This window comes from Protopterus annectens, chromosome 13.part0, assembly GCF_019279795.1.
Source record: "Protopterus annectens isolate FY-2018-M chromosome 13.part0, PAN1.0, whole genome shotgun sequence".
In the NCBI taxonomy this organism is placed as follows: Eukaryota; Metazoa; Chordata; order Ceratodontiformes; family Protopteridae; genus Protopterus; species Protopterus annectens.
In genome coordinates this window covers 562,783,364-562,805,528 of record NC_056747.1, presented here as the reverse complement: position 1 = coordinate 562,805,528, position 22,165 = coordinate 562,783,364, and the positions used below count along the sequence as shown (strand labels likewise).

The 22,165-nt window shown below is 38.6% G+C and overlaps 1 protein-coding gene across 1 annotated transcript in view; it reads left to right on the top strand.

The window, feature by feature from the left end:
* Positions 1 to 22,165, top strand: part of LOC122787469 (S-adenosyl-L-methionine-dependent tRNA 4-demethylwyosine synthase TYW1-like) — a 2,539,581-nt gene that overhangs the window by 1,507,402 nt on the left and 1,010,014 nt on the right. Inside the window, exon 12 of the mRNA XM_044054205.1 lies at positions 9,296 to 9,473. Coding sequence (XP_043910140.1) covers positions 9,296 to 9,473 — 178 coding nt within the window. The remainder of the gene's footprint in view (positions 1 to 9,295; positions 9,474 to 22,165) is intronic.

Below are 22,165 nucleotides of genomic sequence, written 5' to 3'. Positions count from 1 at the left end.
TTGTAGGTCACAAGTATTTTTCTGGTCGGGTTGTCGGTATAAGGTTTAGCAAACTCGATCTGGTGGTTGGAAGGTAGTGAGGTGTATTGTGGGTAAGGGAAGAAGCTTGGAGCTCACAGCAGATGCTAGTAAAGTTTGCTGGCTCAGATCAGGTATCCCACAGGTTGAAGACAAATGAAGTAGAACTACTCCGATGGAATGTTATGGTGAGTACATAACTTCTTTTTTTATCCCCCCAATGGTCATGGTGACTATGGACACCTCCCAGTTGGGGTGGTGGGGCATTATTTGGGAAGGACAGTCCAGGCATGTCGTCCTCCCAAGAGACCAATTTGCATATCAGTGTCCTGGAGATGAGCAGTCCTACTAGTGTTGCAGGCATTTCAGGATGCTGTTCCTCTGGGGACTGTTGCAATGCAGACAGGCAATATGTCTGTAGTCTGGTACATCAGCAAACAAGGGGGAACCCAATCTTATCCTCTTTGCCCAGAGGCTGTAAGTGTGTGGCAATGGATGATCATCTCCAACTACTTTCTAGTTGCAGTACATATTCCAGGGAAAACTAACATGCTCGCAGACAACCTCAACAGATCCATTCTGTTGCCTCATGAGTTCTCTCAATCGATGATATTGAAAATTTTCCATCATTGGGACCACCCTTGCTGCGACCTCTTTGTACCCCCCCCCCTACACAATAACAAGTTCAGCAGTTATTTGCCCTGATCCTCCTTTAGAGGGGAGTCACTGAGAAAGACAATTGTCCATGTTTGGCCATCCAGTCTCCTTTATGCTTATCCCCCACCTCTTAGTAGCTATTACTTCTGCAAAAAAATTCTGAACTCCAGGCTCTTTCATCAAAAATTCCGTACATTTTCCACAAAGACAGGGTAACTTACAAAACCCTTCTTTTTTTTTCTTAGCATGGCTTCAGAATCTAATAGTAACCAATACATTCATTGACTGGTGGTCTCTTCAAAATTTTCAAATGAGAATATATGCTTGCTTTCCTAGATGTGCACAGAATTGTGTTTTTAGCTACACAGAACTAAAGAAATCATAAAGTCAGACCAGCTGTTTTGTATCTTTCTCAAAAAATTGACTGGCCATCCTGTATCAGAAGTTACATTGGCTAAATGGATAACTAATTGCATTGTTTGGATTTATTCACAGCAAGACATTTCTCTACCAAGACCACCTAAAGCACAGTCAGCTAGATCCATGACCACTTCATCTGCTTTTTGGTCAAGAACTTCTGTTGATGATGATTGTGCAGCAGCCACAAGGTCCATTGCTCATACCTTTGTTACTCATTACAAATTGGACCCAATTTCCAGAAGCAGAGTTGCCTTTGGTTTAGTGGTTCTCTGGAATATCCTTCCATGAGAGCCACCCAAGATTCATGTAGCTGGGGACTCTGTCTCATTCATTGAGGAAGAATAAAAAGGACAACATCAGACATGAAAGTTATGTACTCACCATAACTAGTTATCTGTGTTGTCCATTTTCATTCTTCTTCAACTTCACCCCATCCATCCCTCTTCCTATATATTCTAGAGGAACCTAATGGATTTCTTTTTGGAACTTATAGTTCTGGGTTTGAGCCCTATTCTTTGAGCTATCCCTTTCCTTAACTATTTTATGGGGATCTTATGGCACCAAACCTGATCTGATGCATTGAGGATGGACTAGGGCATTATGGCTAGAGGGAGGAGCTCAAGAGTTAGATCCAAAGTCTGAAGTATATGGCTGAGTCAGATTCAATGATAGATTCGATGATCAGATCTGTAACCCATTCATTGAAGATGAACGAAAATGAACACCACAGATGCCTAGTTATGATGAGTACATAACTTTCATTTTTATTCATCATTGTTGCATCATCTTTTATTTGTAATTATCAAAATTATTGTATTATCTGTGTTGTTTTTCCTGTATGATGCTTGGACTTAAGCATATACATCTGAAGATCAAGTTGATTTTGTTTAATCTGAATAATACACACATTTACTGATTTATATCATGTATTATATGTAGAATAAAGAATAAGAACAGCCCTAAAACTGGATCTGAAAGGAATCCCTGCATCCTCACTGACTTGAGGAGTGAGCTGCCAAGATCCTATGAACTCAGTACAGATTCTTGCAGGCTTTACCCTTCTTCGCTATGCTTAAAGCCTTGCTTGCTCATTCCTTCTTCAGACTTTTGCCATGCAGGAGTTTGGTAGCAGACAACTAATGTTGGCTGATTTGAACTCTTTATGAAAAAAAGACCTTGACTCTGAAGATTTTCTGTCGTCAAAATGATTGACAGTATTACAAATGAATAATATGATCAGATTAGGGCATTCCATTTTTTGGAGTTGTAATCATGTCTTTAATAACCCCCCCCCCTTTTTTTTCCTGGCATATGCACAATGGCAAGAATTTTTGTGTTTTTGGCATTTTGCTTGGTCTCCTGTGGTTAGTTAAATCATGTTAGTAAAGGTGAGTTCTCTCTACATGGAACACGTGGTACCAGTAGTTTTAACTGCAGTTTAGTAGAATTTGGTGTATTTGACAATATGTGCTTAGCTGTGGCAAGCCTGTTAACTTTTCTAAGTACCAGCTAGTAGTTTAATGTTTACTGCTATTTGTTAGATTTGCTCAATTTTTTGTGCAGTATATGGCTGACAAATGGAGAAGAAACCAGGTACAGCTTTTAAGAAGTTTGTGGGGTAACAGAATTTTCCCCACAGGACAAACAGATACTGTGTTCGCCTGGTGTAGGAACATTTCAACAAAGCGAGCGAGAATTTTGAAGGATTTACAAATACAAAAATATTTATTATTTATTTTTATTTTACATTTGTTAACCGGGAGAGTCCGACTGGATACATGTCCATTTTCAGCGGAGGCCCGGGGAGAAAAGCTCCAGGTACATAACAGACATATGAACATTGTTAATGCAAAAAAAGGAAGATAGTTGAGTTCTAAATACAATATAAAGGTACATTACATCTTGGGAAAAAAATAACAGCAGCATATAAAAAAAAACATAGGTCAGTTACAAAGGTGAGGCGCCTTGTTAAAAAGCGGTTAAGGATAGTGAGGTAAGAGAAGGGTAAATGATAGTGGTTAATCAGGTTTGGAACAGGGACATTGCCAGAGAGTATTGAGATGGGGTTTAAGTTTTTTTTTGAATTGTAGGAGTGAAGGTTCTGAGGTGAGCATGGTCGGTAGGGAGTTCCACATTTTACCTACAAAGTTTGAGAATAGAGAATCCCCAGCAGAATTATTGGCTTTGGTAGTTTGAGCTAAGATCTTATTGGAGGAGCGTAAAGATTGCAGGTTAATATAGGGGTGAATGATGTTTTCAGAGCTGGTGTTTTCTCTGGGTGATACAGTATCTGGTGAGCCGTTTTGAGTTGGTTGAAATGGAGTTGGCTGGAAAACTCTAACCACCCTAGTTGCTTCAAGTTAGTGCAGTGGTGCGTTCTAAAGGTGGAATTTGTGGCAAATCTAGCTATGTGATTGTAACAAGAAGCAAGTTTGTTAAGGATTGTCTTGTTTAGGTTTGTAAAAAGGGGGAGGCATAGAAAAGAGTTGATAGTAGGTGTGTGCTGGCAATTGTAATTTTAGCGTGAGGAGTGAGAAAGTGTTTTACTTTATAGAGAGAGCCAAGCTTTTTGTTGACGGTTTTGATGGTTAGATTGAAATGGGTGTCAAATTTAAGGGAGTTATCAATGGTAACACCTAATAGCTTTGTGTGAGCTTCTGGTGATATAGTGATTCCATTGGAGGATGTAATAGAGAAGGTGGGGGGAAGAGTCTTGTTAGTGGGTGAGAAAGTAAGTAGTTTTGTTGGGGTTGAGAACTAGTTGACGACTTGAGAACCATTTTTCTATTAGGTTGAAGGTGTCTTGGGTTGAAGCAGTGAGGTCTGCCAGGTTGGAGGCAGTGCTGATGATGGTCGAATCATCTGCATATTGAATGCATGTGGCATGGGGGGTGATTGTGGGCAGGTCATTAAAGATGGTGAAGAGAAGAGGGCCAAGAATAGATCCTTGGGGAACTCCAAGTGTAACAGGTAGGCATGTGGATAATTTGTCCTGCCATAGAACAGCCTGTTGCCTATTGGACAGATAGGATTGGAACCATTTCAGCGTGGAATTGCTGAGTGATAGTTTTTTTTAATGTTTGGAGGAGTTGAATGTGGTTCACCATATCAAAGGCCTTGGAGAGGTCTAAGAAAAGAGCAGATGATAGTTTATTATTGTTTCTGAAGTTATTGATGGTATTAGAAAAGGATAGTAGGGCTGATGTGGTACTGTGATTTGGCCTGAAGCCATGTTGGGAGTTGGCTAGAATTTTATTTTTGGTGAGGTGTTCCATCAGTTGTTTGTGGACACACTTTCCCATAATTTTGGCCAGGGGTGAGAGTATAGCTATAGGTCTGTAGTTGGTTAGCTCTAGTGAGCTACCACCTTTATGGAGAGGAATAATGTGGGACATTTTCCATATGGAGGGGATGAAGGCTTCTGACAAGGTGCGGTTTATGATTATGGAGACGGGATAGGAAATGGCCTCAGCTGCTTTTTGCAGAAACTCAGCTGGGAGAAGGTCAGCTGCTAGCTTAGTAGGTTTTAGTTTTTTAAGAAGAGATGTTATAGAGGATATGGGTACTGGATCGAAGGTAAATAGATGATCTGATGTAGTTGTAGTATTCTGCTGGCATGGGTAGTGGAGTGGGCTGGTTGTTTGTTTGAATTGTGTGGCCAGGGATTGTATAGTTTCTGTGAAGAAACTATTGAATGTGTTAACAATGTTTACAGGGCACTGTTTGCAAGTTGTTGGAGTGGGGGTGGTTGCCTGGCCTGGGTGCAGGAGCTTGTTTAAGCCTGCCCAGAATTTTTGTGGATTATTAAGGTGTTTGTGTTGGAGGTGGAGGAAGAAGGTGTTTTTATCATTTAAGATCATTCTTTTAGTTTCACTTCTAAGTTGCAGGAAGGTTTGGTGGGAGTGTGGGTCTTTAGAGGTACGCCATGTGACCCACATCTTGTTTCTAGATAGGATTTTGGATTTTGTTTCCTTAGAGAGCCATGGTGCAGTTTTGGTTTTAGTTCTAATGGACCGTATTGGAGCATGGGAATCTAGAATCTTGAGGAAGGTGGTGTTGAAGTAGATAACTGCCTCTTCAAGAGGAAGAGTCTTGAGTATTGTCCAGTTGTGGGCTTTAAGTTCAGTTTGAAAAATGGAGGTGTTGAATTTATTATTGTTCCTGATTTTTTTTATGGTTGAAAGAAGGGGGGTGATTTTCCTGAATTTGATAACATAGGTGAGTAAGTGATCACTCATGTCCTCTGGGTGAGTACCTGCTGAGTACTGGTCAGGATCTTTATTAGTAAGGATCCAGTCCAGGATGCTGTCTTTGTTTTGGGGTTTACCTAGTCTGGTAGGAGTGGATATGAGCGTAGAAAAGCCATGTAGATTTATGCTGCTAGATGGGGAGCTAGATGAGAAGGAATTCCAAATAAAAGATGCAGCAAAAATAGATTAGCTTTGTGTAACCCCAAACAGTCACAAAATGTATCCAGTCCATCCTCATCTTTGACAGTTTTGTAAAAATTGACTGACAGGATCAGTCATCAAACCAGAGCAGGTCAGCATTGAGGGACTGGCTCTGACCAAAGGGAATCTGAACCAGACAGGTAGAATAAGACAAAGAGAGGGGACGAGGAACAGTCAGGTTTCTTAACTTGAGCACAAGTAGAAAAATACGGAAGTTTTCAAACACAAAGATACAAATGCTCCAAGTTCTTCAGGAATTGTGTAGAATTTAGTGGAAGAAGTGCTCATACAAGTATATGAGACTGGAGAACAGTGTCTTTTGTTTCAGAAGTAGAAGTGCACAGTTTCCTCAAGCTCCATCCATTTCTGCCTCAGTATATCCAACGTCAATATTACGAAAGTGTTTGCAGAGACTATACCACATGTAATTCTAGTGTTCATACAGTAAATTTTATTGAGCTTTCACCTATTGTTTTCAAAGCCAGGTCAAGACTCTTTGGTCAAGCAGAGTCAGCTGGGGGACTCTCTTCTCCTCACTGGGTGCACTAATTTCTCCAATCCGTTTGAGACCAAACTTCCAGCTGCTTCTGCTAGAATTGACACTTATGGGCCATATGGCTTCAATGGAGTAATGCCCACTTTGACTGAGCACCCTTTTTCTTTTATAAGGACCCAGGACTGCTGCTGATGGTGGTGTCAGCACCATCTAGACTTCTCCCAACACTGAGATTGTCAGTTGACTGTGCTGGGTTGATTTGCTATTATTTTGCTGGGTTCAGATGTTTCATCCTTCAGGGCTGACATTCTTGGGGTTAAACGGTTCTGTGGTCTACCTTTAAAAATAAATTGATTGTATTCTTCCACTCAGTTGGTGGATATGTAAAGGGTATAACAGAGACTTAATTGTTTATTGTTCTGATGAAATCCTGCTGTATTTTATAAGGGATGAAAGTGTTTAACTTTTTTGGTTAGTAAATAATTTTGTTATGCAGTTTTAGTCTAGTGTTTCTGGTGTTTCATGCGGTTTACATTTTAGCCTACAGGCCTGCAATTCTTTTACTATGGTGTTTTTGTCATAAGTAAACTGCCATTTTTTTCTTCTAAGTATTTATCAAATGCATGATCATGGTATCAGTGAACTAAAGGCTACAGGGAGTGAAAACCTCTTGTGTGAGTTTCTTTGTCAACTGTTCAGTCCATGGGAATTGTGGTATCATGGTGAACACTGCAGAGTCTCAGATAAAAGCCTGCTTAAAATCTCACACTCATTGATGAACTCTAGCTTGAAGAATATTTTTGCCCAAGGACAAAATCTTATCTGTACAAGAGACAGTTTGGAGAGTACTTACGTATACTGCAGTTGTAGTGTCAGATTGCCTAAAGACACTAGGTTTCATGGCATTGACCATCTTACATAGTGCGTCGTGCCCAGTTCCCCATGAGAGACCTGCAGTGGACTTTATAGTACAATGGTGCCAACTAACACCATCACTTTCTGATTGAGTGAAGAGTTTAAGAATGCTTATTACCTCCAGTGGTTGCTGCAAATGCCATCTTTCTTTGGGCAGCCCATTCTGAGGCTCAGTACCAGGTGTATCACCACAGGGTACACCAAACCTATTGTAGAATGGCATTGCCAAGGGCATGGAGTCATTGTTACATGGTTACACATTGCAAACCTGCATGTCATTTTTTCTGAAGATGAGGGCAGTCCTCATTCTGCAGGCCCTAAAGGACATCCTTGGCCAGGTTGTGATTACTGTACACAACAACACCACTTTGGTAGTGTGGTACATCAACACGATTGGGGACAGCTACTCCTACTTCTTATGCCAGGAAGCAGTGATTGTATGGGAGTGTGGGTCCTGTAGACAGTGAATGAAAAAATCATTTGAGTATCATCTAAAGGCATTAACTGTGCAAATCAGTACTCATTATCTACTCATTATCTACTCTATTTATCAATGTGTTTTTCATTGATAGAGTTGGTTTCAAAAACATTGGTAGTTTGTGTGGATTTACTCTAATAAAGTACATTTTTTTATTTATTTGGTGGAATTGAGTTCACTTTTACTTTTTTATATGGCTTTATAAGAGGTCCCTTACCATGTCAGTAGTGTGGAAGTTCTTCCAGTGACTAGGAAGCCTTGCTGCATCATATTTGCATCCCCATCCAGTACCATATATAATTATCTCTACTCCCTTATTCCCCCACAGGAGGGAGTCCCAGGGATGTACTATACAGGCCTGAAACCATGGACTACTGTACAATTATCCCCTTTTCTCCTTGTTCAGAAATTCATTCAAAGAATGAAACCGAGCAAGACTGAAGTCTTTTTCTTACACCCCCCCCTTGTGGTATAAGCAAGTTTGGTTCCCCTTTTTTATTTAAGATTCAGAACCTTACTGACATCCTTCAGGCAAGGATCAACTATTCAACCTATCAAGCTAATTCTGCATTTGTACTCCATTTCCATTAATGGCCAAAGATCCATCGTAACCAGGCAGGGTAGTCCAAATCATCATATCTGCCAAGAGCAAATGGTCTCCTTTCTCTGTCTGGACCTTTCAAAAAAAATTAAATTATTTTTCAGCTGAGTGTCACCATTATAGACGGTCAAGATTAGGTCTTCGATTCTGGCTTGTGGTACACTTCCTTTAATGTCGACTTGGTGAATAGTTTGAATTTTCACCATAAAACTAAATCCTCTTCCTTGTCTACTTCACTCCTGCAAGACATGATTTTAGTAAATGTTACTTTAGCAGGAACAGTCTCCAAGTTGCAAGTTCTGTGCTCAAAATCTCCTTACTTGGCCTTTCACAGAGAGATGTTGACATTTTGTTTAAATTTGTCCTTTGTCAAATGTATCCTCTGAGACCGATGTCAAAGTATCCATCTGGCTTTCTGTTTCCCCAGAGTGTTGTAATAGGGATGAATAATTGCCTCATTTCATTGACATACAGATGCAATTTGGATTTTACATAAGAACAAAACATTTAATAAAGACACCCAGGTTTTTGATTCTTCCACAAGAAGCTAGGCTTAAAGGTTTCAAAGGGAACCTAGCCCAGTGACTGTCTATCTGTATTAATTTCTGTTATGTGACACACAGGCCGTTGGCATCAGAACCCAAAGACAGGTAACCAGGGTTGTACCAGGGTTGTGACTACATTTTAGACCATTTTCATAAATTCATCAGTAAAGGTTTTATGCAGCAACAGCATGGGCTTGTTTGAATCCTTTCATAAGCTAGATGTGATATCCAGATCCCCAGTCTCTCTTCAGATCTGCAGTTATTAGGGGAATGCTCCTTGGAGGTATCACCTAGGATGGTGAGTTGGCGAATGTCATGCAAGTTACAGAGAATGCAGGAGACCATTTCAAGCTCAGAAGTTATGTACTTAGCATATTTCTATATCTACGTGACCTGCAGCATCCTTGTTGAAGAGGAGGAGTGGGGTCACTGGGCTACTGCAAGAAATTAGATTAGCTCCACCATAGAGTGAGGTAAAAGAAGTCTGAAGAAGGGAGGACTAAGCAAGACCTGGGGAGAAGGAAGAGGTTTACAGCCTGGAAAAGTTCCGTGTGCTGAGCTTTTAAGATCTGGAAGATCCTCCTAAGGTCCTGCAAGTCTGAGAAAACTGCATCATTCAGCTTTAGTATTATAAGTTCATAACTTTTATTTTTGGAGAGTTTAATTTCTAATGGACATTGACTTCTTTCATATTTTTTTCTTTTTAAATATTAGGAGTCCCTGGAGTGAAACCAGATCGTTATGAGGAGGGAATGATTGTAAAACATTGTGCATTGTCTCTTGTTGGAGAGCCAATTATGTATCCAGAAATCAACAGTTTCCTAAAACTGCTGCACAGTAATAAAATCTCTAGTTTCCTGGTTACAAATGCACAATTCCCAGAAGAGATGAGGTGAGATACAGTGGTATGCTTTTTTTACCTGCCTGTAAGTTGTCATTTTAGAGGGTAAATATGTTACAATCACACCATGTATTGCATAATAGTTGTACATATTAAATTGCATTGTCATAATACATAATGTTAACATTATTATTTTTGTCATGTTTCCTTATTTCCAATTTTTAAATGGACTTCTAAGGAAAGTCATAATGATTGTTGTTATTATTGCTTTACACTAAGTGCTTCTTCTTGGGTTTGGGTGGACAGTACTCTATAGCATGGAGCTGAAGGATTTGATTGAGAAAACTTTAAAATATGCTAAGGTGCATTGCACATTGTGCACACTTGTGGTTAAAATATACGATTAATGACAGTGATGGCTGGTAACTTCAAAGCAAGGATGCTGCTGCAGGAAGCAACTGAATATAAAGGGCTGACTGGAAGCTGACTGGACTATGCAACAGTTGGGTCAACTTTGAACATGCTTTTACAGTTTTCCTTAATTAGCACATTATACAATACTGCAGTAGTCTTGTCCTCCAGAATACATGCCAGAGCTAGATTGAGAGAGCTCATTTCAGATTTATGAGGAGGTTGAAACTGTAGGTTTTTAGATGGATATGAATAAAATGACAGCCCAAAGCTTCATTCAGGTGCAGTATTCAGTTACACAGAAACAAAATCTGTTTATGCATCTATTCTTGAAATCTCTTCTGCAGCCACACCTCAACCTCTTAGCGCAAGAAATCTCGACAAAGCCAAAAATAATGGGGGACAAAGGCCCAAAAGCAGGAGCATATTTTAAATATTACTCTCTTAAACATAGAAAGTTGCTGGAGTTCATAGGTTCATAGGAGGTTACTAGGCCTAGCGGCCGTAGAGCCCTTACAAGCCAACCCATGTTAATTCCGAGTTGCCTCTGTTGTCTTTGGTTAGATGGATGTTAATTCATTGAGCGTGTCTAAGATTACTGCTGTCCAGGAAGGACATTAGTGCCCCCCCCCCCCATGGGATGAATTTGTAGTGTCCCATCCATGTGTCCTGGTTGCACTTAAATAGGGTCAGCGAGGAGCTCTGCTTCACATGAATTGGAAGTTTATTCCAGAGTAGCAGCAATCTCTGAGAGATGTATCTGTCTGTCCAGCATGTTCTGTTAATGTCACAGGCTAGGTTAAGATCTCTAGAGCGAGTGACTCTTGTGCCATTTGACTTGCGGATGTGCAGCATATCCATCAGGGCAGGGTCAGAGACTGCAGTGTAAGCCAGGCACAAGTCGTTTCTCAGCAGCCTGTACAATACAGGGTATAGTGACAGGGCTTTCAGTCTATCCACATAAGTCATGGTTGGAGGCCTTTTATTTTCTTGTTGAGAAACCTCTGTAGTTTCTCCAGCTGCTGCAGGTGTTTAGTGAAGTACATGCAGAATGGAAAATTGTACTCTATTACTGGTCTGATGAAGGTCCAGTAGAGTGGATTTATAACATCCTTAGACCTGGATGAGATACCCTTACATATGAGATGCACAGTGTAGAAGGCTTTCCTTACCACTGTGGAAACTTGGTAGTTGAAGTTGATTTCCATCTACTTGTGTTCCCAGATCTTGCACCACTGGGTTTGAACTTAGGGGGGGGCAAAAGTTGGGCAAAGGCCGTCTACTTTAGCCTGGACTTCTGAGAAATAGATTTCAAATAGTAAAGGGTTCAGCACAGATCCCTGTAGTACACCACTAGTGGCAGGTCTACTAGTAGAGGTGGATTCACCAACTTTGACAGTATGTGTTGTGTCGGTGAGCTAATTGGCTACCCATCTAGTGACATAAGGGTTTATCACCAGCTGGGAGAGTTTCTGAATAATATATGATTAATGATAATGAGTGGGGGATTATGTCAAAAGCCTTGGCTAGATCAATATAGGCAGTATGAACTGTGTTGTGTTCATCCAGGGGTTTGGTGGCTTTCTCAATGAAGTCTGCTAGGTTTAATAAGCATGATCTACCCTTAACAAAGCCAAACTAGGTTGGGTCTAGAGTTTGAAGGTCACCTATGCCCTTGTTGATAAGGTCCATGATCATTCTTTCCATGGGCTTGCAGATGAGGCTATTTAGACTTATTGATCTGTAGTTCCCAGGCTTGACTGCTGGCCCCCTTTGTGCAAGGGGACTACTGTTGCTGCAAAGCCAGTTCTTAGGCTATGGTTAAACAGGAAGCCAACTGGATCTGCTAGGTCCTGTTTTAGATAGCTTAACAAGCAACCTGGGATGTTATCTGGTCCCATTGAGGATGTGTTTTTGGCCTTGGAGAGAGCAGGTATGACCTGATCTCTAGAGATACTTCGCAGAGGACTGGTGTCCGGTATGCTTTAAGGTATGGCTGGTTGGGACAGGGGGATGAAGTTTGCGCCAGATCTGTCAGCTAGTAGGCTGGCATTTTCTTCCGGTGTAGTGTGAGTGGTATTGTCTACTACCAGTTTGGTACATAGTTGGGCATTCTCTTTTATATTTCAGATGTAGTTAAAGAACGCCTTATGATTATCCTTAGCTGATGATGCTATTTTACTTTCGTAATTAGCTTTAGCGGACTTTACAAGATATCTGTTCAGCTTGTTCAAGCTGTGGAGGGAATTCTTCCTCTGCTGAGTCCATTCCGTCTTGTTCTTAGATATCAGTAAAAGGTTTTGTGTTGGCATGCATTTTCTGATGGATATGAAGTCTGAAACTCAAATAACTGCCATTATTTATCGACTTCCTTCCTCAATGATTTGCCAGAAAAACACAACTATTGAGGAATGACCAAAATATGAGGCAAACATCTGGACATTCTGCAAAACTGTGGACAGTTGAAAGCTATTTCTGCAGTTCCTATTTAAGAGAATATCTGCATTCAAGCACCACATTATTCAGTGTTGCTTGCCAGTTTAGTATGTCAAAAACTGCAGGAGGGTCATTAGGTGCACACACAGTGACACTTGAGTTGCATAGTTGAATGTCTGTATCTTTCTTTGTAAATGCATAAAGAAAGCTGACACTTGAAGTTGACTAGCTTTTGTTGGCTGCTGTTTGGTTGTTAAATGAGGAGAAGTTTTGTACACCCCCGGATGCAAATCTCTAAACTGGTCACTGTTTATGCAAGATTAAGTAGACGCATGATATCTGTTCTCTCACCATCAGCATGTAACACTGTAGTAGAAGAAAATTAATTTCAGATGTCAGATATGCAACCCAAATTACAGCAACTACTTCTGTGTCTTAACTTGTACAGCTTCTGATGATTACTCTGTAAAACCAGTAGCTTTATTTCTCACCATCATGATTGAACATCACTTTACCTTTGTCTACTTTATCACTTTTTATAACTTTTGGCTTTCAGATATTTCAGTATTAATTAACTGGGTTTTCTTTCACTGTTGATATACTTATCTGTAACCTTGGAAACGGCATCATTTACATTCTGTATCACTTGACTTTATATTCTTGGATAGTTTCACTTTATGCATGATACTATGCCAGTGTGCTCTACTCTGAGTAAACTCTTGTATGAGCTTGTACTCCTAAATTCTGGCTGTATATTCAAAAACATCACCAAGGTATTATTTTACTGTAAACACACTTTATTATTACGTCTATTATGTCGTGTATGTGCAACACAGTTTTCATCAGCCACACTGTCTTTATTGCTTTTTCTTATCCTTCCCCTCTAAAACTGCATTTCTGCTGGCCTTGATTGTTTCTTCTCTACCTCAAAAAGAAAACAACGGCCAACCTCCACTCGAAACCAACAACAAATGTAAGGAAGAAAGCCCAACGGATCAGGAGACTACTGCAACCAAAATAATCCACCAACTAAATTTGGATTTATAGATCCTATTTGTCTTAGCTGTAGTAAGAACTCATTGTATGTCATACCAAATTTAGTTGGTGGATTATTTTGGTTGCAGTAGTCTCCTGATCCGTTGGGCTTTCTTCCTTACATTTCTTCTCTACCTCAACTTGCCTGATTCATTCCATTTAAGAATTTTTGATTTCCTTAAACAGGTTTTCTTTTCTTTTCTTTTCCTGTACTACTTCCTTCTTCCTCACTCTGTCACATATATGAAGCACATTAGAATTCTCACTTCTAAACACCTCCAATTCCCAAAATAGGCACCAGTTTTTAAATTAATTTTAGTCACTAATCTTGCCTACTTCTGTATCTTTTCAGCAGTATGAATATCGTCTAAAATCTACAGTACTGCATTTCACACCTCCTCCATCAGTCTCATACTTTCACTCAGGTGATTATAGAACACAGTTGAATATTCATTTAAAAAAATATTTTATTAAAAAAGTTTTTTTTTAACTCTACTGTTGCAAATATCCACAAGTCCAGAATTCATTTACTTTCAGCTGATGCAGTCTGAGCCAACAGGAAAGTTATGCTTGTTGCTACTTCTAGCAGCCCAATCTGCATCTGTTGAAACATCATTTCTACAACCCCTCTGAAATAGCAGGAGAATAAGTTCTAATTTTCTTAATAGTTCTGGGGGAATATAATCAAGTTAGCAGAATTTTTTTATTTTTTATTTTTTAATTTTTATGAAATGAGAACTCCAGGCGTGCAAATTACATGGTCAGTATAAGTTCCAATCCCTGAATTGCAAACTGTGCCATTTTGTAGAAATTAAATACAAAACAAAAAGTATTTTACAATTCAGCTCTTTTGTTTTGAGGGGTTGCAGACCCACAGTATAAGACAAGATGTGCCCTGGTTGCTAGATGTTTTTTGTCAAACTTACTAGAGTTTGAATAAATGTGTCCTTATACCTGTTATAAAACATTATATACCACCTTATGCGCTAAATTTTTGTGGTAGATCTTCACACAAATTGTTTTTGCATCCTTATCAAAACTGTTAGAATTGTGCACAATTATTGTATTTCTGAACATTCTTATGTAGATGAACTGATCTCTGCAGTCCCCACATTGAATGTGAATTGTCACTACCTGTCCTGTTGTAACACATTTGAAAATATGTATGCAGGTATCATTGGGCACAAATTAGCACAATGCACATCTTTTCTGATTCCGTGTAACACCTTTTGAAGAATTAGTTCATAGAAAATAATGGGACATGCTGGAAATTACTGTTGCATCTTCATGGGTGACATCTGTATACTGTCACTGTATCCTTATGGCAGCATCCATCTCTGAAGCACTCTAGTCATGCAGATAACACATTTGACTTTTCATTTAAATGTGGAATGCCCAGTCCATCCATCCATCCACAGCCCCTTTTTCCCCGTTTTGCACATGGGGTCAGTGTGTCATTTCAACAGTGGCAATCATCTTGCGCCAAGGTTTACACCACCGGGTGGCTAGCCCTGCCACAGTAGTTCATTCATACCACTCACTCACACTTACTGCCAATTTAGTGTATTCAATCCACCTACTACATTTCTTTGGAATGTGGGAGGAAAACGGAGCACCCGGAGGAAACCCACCCAACTACAGTGAGGACATGCAGACTCTGCACAGAAGGCATACCAGCCAAGAATCGAACCGGAGAACCTCTTGAAGTGAGGCAACAACACTAACCACTCCACCACCGCAACCACCCTGTAGTGTAGATGTTCCTCTTCAGGTCAGTTGTTTTCATTCACCCCTGCCCTTGTGTATTACTCAAAATGCCTTGGAGAGTCCTGCATAAGTAACAATTGTTAATTGTCTCCTTTTTTTTATTTCTATTTTTGTTATTTGGAGAGTGCAATCTGCCATTAAACAAGGTTATGAGGGAGTAGCTAAGTTGATTAAACTACCTTATGTTAATGAAATCAGATAGGCATGATTTTATTTACTGCTGTTTTCTTTGTTCAGTAGTTTGATCTTACAGTGTTAAGTTTGTTGTGAAGCTGTTATGTATTCCTTGAGGTTAACTGTATTGTATTTTAAAATAAAATTTGATTTTTAAAAAATACCTTTTAATTCCTCATCCCAATGTATGCTCTACTAATGAATTCTTTCATTAATTACCGGTGAATCTCCCTTTTCTTTTCACAGAAGTGATATTTCTAATTCAGAGGGGTACTAGCCAGTAACTCAGTAAAGCCAGTACATTGAGCTTTCTTCAGTAGACCCTCATATTCTGATTTTAACCCATTGTTTAAATATGTTGTAATATGTAGCCAAAGCACCTCAGTTCAGATAAATTTATAACTCTTCTCAACACATCTTAGTCTTCCTTTCATTCCACCTCTTCAGGCCAGCCTCCTCCAGCATGCTATTGTCGTCAGTGGGTAGCAGCAAGTTCAGGGTATAACTTCCATTATCGACAACGTATTTTTCATAATCTCTAGTGCTATTTTTAAAATGTGTGAGGATTCTGTCCATTATAGTGTGACCAGAAATATACTGTACGAGTCATTTTGCTAACACTTATTATTTAACACACAGCATGAACCGTGAAGCCCTTTTCCCCACTGTAGTGCAATCCTGGAGTTAGTATATATAGTTAGGGGGTTGTGGGGGGTACAGCTCCCCAACTATTCTGGTTTTATATTGTCCACTTTACAATTCAGTATGTTGAAGTTTAGCATTGTATGACTTCAGTATTGTAGGTTTCAGTCAAGTGATTTTTCAGTATTTTGAAATTTCAGTCTTTTGGTCTCAGTCAAATGAGTTTCAGTCATATGACATCCCTATCATCTGATAGGGATCTATATATATATATATATATATATATATATATATATATATATATATATATATATATATATATATATATATTTTTTGTGAATCACTTATATGATCTCTCTTCCAAATCCTTTCTAACCTCCTCTGATTGATTCCTTTCGTTATCATACAGTATTTTATATGCCCTACTAATTATCCCTTTTTAATGGCAACTTATGTTCTAGATTCAACTAAAAACTCTACCAGTGCTGGTCTTCCACTTAGGATCCCCCATTCCTTTCTCTTTGTCTATACTCAATCAATCCTCCGATAGGGAAGGCAGTTTCTAGACTGCAGTTCAAATATATTCTTGGCCTCTTCCCATTCTGTTACATTTTTCTCTCAATTTGCTCCCAGTAACTTGCTTCCTTTGCCAGTTTTCTCTAGTAAATTCCAGCCCCCACTTGCTTATTCTCTGTACCCCTAATTGCATTCATCCCTGTTGGCAAAATCTCCTTTTTCCATTCCTGTATTGGCTTAGTACATAAAAAGTTTTTTGCTACTTTATGAATATAATAATTCCTTATGGCTGTTGTTAATTTCCTTAAGGATCTGTATCCAAAATCCCAGTCTCTCTCTTTATTTCTTGAGGTTCCCCCAGTCTCATCATAATCCCTTTCCAATTTCTTTGAGTTATAGCTTTCTGCATGTGCTGTGTAGAAGAGCCTTAAATGTGTTGCTTTAAAATATCCCTTCTTTATTAATTGCTGTCCACTTATCCTATGGGTGATAAAAATTTGCCAGACCTGTGCCTAAAACTAAAGGGACCAAAAACATTTTCACGCGTCTTGCTATCCATACCCATAAAACAGCTTCCAATTTATCAGTTATTTTATTACCTTTTGTTAACTCTCTTCCCACATACTTTTAGCTGACATAACAGAATCCTATTTAACCCATAATCCTGTGTACCTTATTTTACCTTGTCCCCATAAATATGGATATTGCTGAATCAATTCATGTGTCAATAAATACCTAGTTTACAGCTATTACCTTTGTTTTATCTTCATTAATTTTGTATCCCGAAAAGACTTCAAATTGTTTGTGTGTTTCCCAACACTGAAATGTGCTTTTCTGGTTTTATCGGGTACGAAATATCATCATCTGAAAATAAAGCCAACTTTTTTACCATACCAATTGTATCCTTGAATTTCTGAGTCCCTTATTTTCTTTGCCAATAGCTCTAAATGTAACACAAATAAAGGCTTAAGAGGACACCCGTGCCTTATTTCCTCTATTCAGACAGAAATTATCAGAGAGGACCCCCCCCCACATTTGAATTTTTACCTGTGATCCCTCATATATCCTCCTAATTAACAGCTGAGCATTATTTTCTAAAATAAATAACTTGATGCCATGTAACATGCATTGCTGTAATGTTGAACTTGGCAGTTTGTTTTGTTGGAAACAGTAACTAGTTATACGATATTGTACTTTGTTTTACAAATCATATTTGCTTTGTGATTCAGTGTGCGTTTGCACCTTGGTCATGGCTTAAATGATTGCAGGACCATCCTATTTTACCTAGTCAAAAAAAACATGATAAATGTTCCTCTTTCTTCAAAAAAATGAAGTTTTGATGGCCACACTATAATCTGCTGCAGCAAGATATTTCTGCAAAGACCTGTATTTGCTTCTAGAGACCAGTCTTTGACTGTGTGTTTCAAGTTAATGTAGACTCTTAAAACAATGATGTGGTATTTCATGAAGCAAGGGAGAGTCCGTACCTACTACTAAGCAAAGGTGCATTGAATATTGGGAAATGAGCCCTGAGTCAAGGAACTGAGCAGATCACAAGATTCTGGTATTTGAGTGGAAGCTCACAAACTAAAGGTTTCTTAAGAGTTAAGATCTGAGATGATAGCATGGTAAGTTCTGTTTGCCACACAGGAAAATGCCCAGCATTGTTTTTACCTTCTCTGTTCTGGCTTGAAAAGCAGGTGTGTTTTCTTTTCAGTGAACTAATAACCTGCACTGTGCATTTCTTCCAAGTCCAGGTATATAGCACAAAGCTTTAGTGGCCCTAGCAAATATTATTCTCATGAAACCCAGCCATGGTTTACTATCCTCAGATGATTTAGTCATTTAGTACCTGTACTGTTCTTCACTGTTATGCAACAGTAGCCAGGCAGTGCTGTATACCCAATGAAATACCTGAATATTCATATTTGCAATGTCTGTCATCCCTAGTAGTCCCCTAGGAGTTTTAAAATTTTTGAAAGAAGTGAGGGGACTTTAAGGGAAAACATTTCTCATTTTGGTCAGTCCTACATTTTGTATAGCTGTCTTTTTCTGCCCTTTATCTCAGTTATGGGGACATTTCAGTCAGTTGTACAAATGTGGTTCATCATTCTTCAGTCAAAATATCCATCTGCAGTGTCAGTGTCGGCCCTTGTGTTGTTAGTACCACACATATTTTTCCATGTTTCTAAAGTGAATATTGCACCTAATACCACCTCATTTTTTTCTGGTCTTTGTAATGAAAATTATATACCTGAAAAAGGAGTACATTCTGCATTTGAACGTTCTCCTTCTTTTTTTCTGTCTTGGAAAACTCTCTTGCTCTCGGCCATAACTTAAGTAATTTCTGTTCAAAATCAAATCTTCATTTATACCTAATGTGATTTTAAATGCTGATTTGATACTGCCTTTTCAACTTCCAGTCTCTCTTCCACAACTGGGGAGCAAAGATGAGAGACGATACATGGATAGCTACAGTATTATTCAGATAATACTAAGCACATCAGAAAAAAATATGATCAGCTTTTGTCTTTCTTGCAAGGCCTTCCTTTTATCAAATGAATTGACATGCCCATTATTTTACTTTTTTGTTAAAACATAAGTGATACAGTGAAGAGATATTTCTTCATGGTAGCTGCTACTTCATACAGCTAATTTTAAGAAAGTCTCATTTATATGAGATATGTAAAGCTACAGCTCATGGCTGATTTCTGTAGGAGGTCGTCTTTTGGACTATTACCCTAGGTCATTCAAGTCACTAGCCATGAATGGGAATCTCCCTAGTTGTCCTCACTGAAAAAGGTGAAGATCATTTGTCTTGAGGAGACTTGCAGTAGTGCATCAAATCAACCTCAGTTCATCACCCCCCCCCCCCAACTTCATGAGTCAGCCTGAGTGGATATAATATCTTCGTGCTTCTGCATCATTAATTAGCAAATACCGTGACATAAAAGAAGCTTTACATTCAACTGTCTGTAGTTCTTGCTGCTTCAGAGGTCCTTAACTGCATTCTCCATATGCAAGTAATGTGAAAGTAATTTTGACCTACTTTCAATAAGCAAATATTGCAGAACTTTACAGCTTTTTATACCATATGATACAATTAGTGGGTTGTTCTTTAGGAAGGAAGTTTAGAGTGGAATAACTTCTATACTGAAACCTTTAGGATTTTGTATGATAGTTATGTACATAACGCAAGCAGAAAAGGGATAATGACTTATGTCGGGAGGGTGGTGTTCAAGAAATAAGGAGAGTGTGGGATTTTGGATGCAGATCCGTAAGAAGAATAGTAACCATACAGAAAATATTCATAAAGTTGCAGAAATTATTCTGAGAACTGAAGTGGAAATAGAGAGTAGAGATTTGGCAAACAGCGATGATTTCAACTAGGGGTACAGGAAATGGGCAAGAGGGGGCTAGAATTTACTGGAGAAAACTGACAAAAGAACTAAGGTGTTGGGGGTAAATTACTAGAGAGAGGGAAAGGTAATGGAGTTGGATGAAGCCAAGAAGTTGTTGGGACTGCAGGTTAGACTGGTATTCCCTTTCAGGGATTGATACGAGTATAGGTAGGAGGAGTCTTAAGTGAAAGACCTTCTTTGGTAGAGTTTTTAGTCAAATCTAGAATAGAAACTGCTGTTAAAAAGTAATAATTAGGAGAGCATATAAAATCTAGCATGCTAAATATAAGAATCAGTCAGAGGAGGTTAGAAAAGATTGAGAAAATAGACTAGAAAAGCAATGTACACAGGAACAATGGGAGGACATATGTTTAGTTCCCAGCTATGCAACAAAATTCAGAAGGTTTAGGATTTTTGCTTAGAAGTGTTTGATTAGGTATTTTTATATCCCAGGAATTTTTTCCTCTGGTAGACAGCAAATGTTAGTAGTTTGATGGGGAAGAGAGAGATGATGGGTACATGTGTTTTTAGGTAGTGTAAGTTGGCAGATTTTTTTTAAATTCCCTGTAGAGTACTTTGTCAGAAATATTAGAGGAGCAAATGGCTGTGACTGAGGACATCTCTTAGCATTTGGCTTAGAGGATTAAAGGAGCTTGTTAAGCTGTTTCCTATGGTCCAGTGGTTCAAGGTTTGATTCCCTCAGCCTCTTGAGCAAGTCACTTAACTAGACACCACTCCCAGGTGGACTCTGAGAGAGTCCCGTGGAGATCAGTGCTCTACCCTGGAAAACAAATGCAAATAAAATAAAACAAATTGATTCTTTTTAAGTTAGAACATCTTATCTGAAGTGCTTGGACATAGTAAGGCCTTGTTAAGTTTATTTCTGTTTGCTGACAAAAAAAAGCAATTACTAGAAAATGGAAATTAAAATCTAAAACGATGTTTTTGAAGTGTTGAACTTTTAAAAGAGGTAAAAGAACCGAAGTATGATCTTTAGAAAAGTGACAAAGCAAATTACATAGAAATAAATGGAATATGTGGGAACCTATACATGCAGAATGATGCTTAGGTGAAGAAGGCAGGAATAATGCAATTTATGTAATGGACTGAATAGCAGTTTTAAAGAAATAACACCTATATGTAATTTAAAATGTATGTAAATGAAAAAACATTAATATTATTTTTCTTTGCTAATAATGTGTGTGCGCCCATGTCTTAAAATACTAATTTATCAAATGTGTTTAAATAAAAATCAGAGAAGGAAGACCAGAACTCATCCTTGGTGTGCTGTAGTGGCTCAGAAATGTGCAATTTCAGAATCTTAGATCATTTACAGGGTGAAGAAGCATATCCCACTACAATTCAAGGAAAAGATACATGATTGAGGTGACGACCAGCTGTACCCTATATGCCTATTTTTGCATATAGATATCTGTTCCAGCACCTCTTGAATCATTGGGAAATTTAAGAGTTGACTGCATCCACTGAAAAGACTTCCACTGATGAGATGTACTCTTCTGCTTGGAGAGGTTCTCCATTTGAGCTGAGAAATATTTTGTTTCGTTTGGTGAGTTTGCAGGTGAACCGGACTTTCCTTGTGCAACTGTTAAACTATGATCTCATTTATTCTATGGCCAGGGTGTATTCTATAGATGCCGCAACACGTCATGGCCTAGTGGATTTTAGAATTTTGGTTGAGTATGGAATAGTTAAGTTATTTGTTAAAGGAGTTTTCCTGTTCAGCTGTCTTTGATGAACCCTCATCGTTGTGACTTACATTTAGCGATTAACAAGCTTGTTTGTACATTTTTAAACTCACTGAATCAGCTGCTGAGAAACTTGTGCCTTGGGAAAGCTTTTCTTGGTAGCAGTGACTCTTGTTGCAAGATCTTACAACTGCTGTCCATCATTTGTTGGCAGAATAAATTGATTTTTGACAAAGTATGTTCCATATAATTAAGGGATTTTTTTTTTCTGAAAAGGGTTTGATAATTTTATCTATCTAGACTTCTTGTTTTTTGTTTTCTTGGGTGGTGTAGAGTTAAGACAGAAAACCCTTATGTTATGAAGATGAGTTTTTTTTTTTCTTTCTCTTACTTCAGAAAAGACTTTGAGTAGTCATTTAACATCTGTATTAATAACTGCATTATCTTTTGACATCGTGTGGTAAATGCACCCACTGAAAAATGCTAATGTCAAAAGATTCTGCTTTCATGGTTTTGCTTAAAGATATCTTTATTGTGGGTGGATATATGCATTGTTTAACTTTATCATAGGTTTATTACTAAATAAAACATTATTGCTTGCATTTTGGCTCCAGGAGTTGGGCTGCTTTTTCCCCCCTTTGGTTCTTCAGGGCTC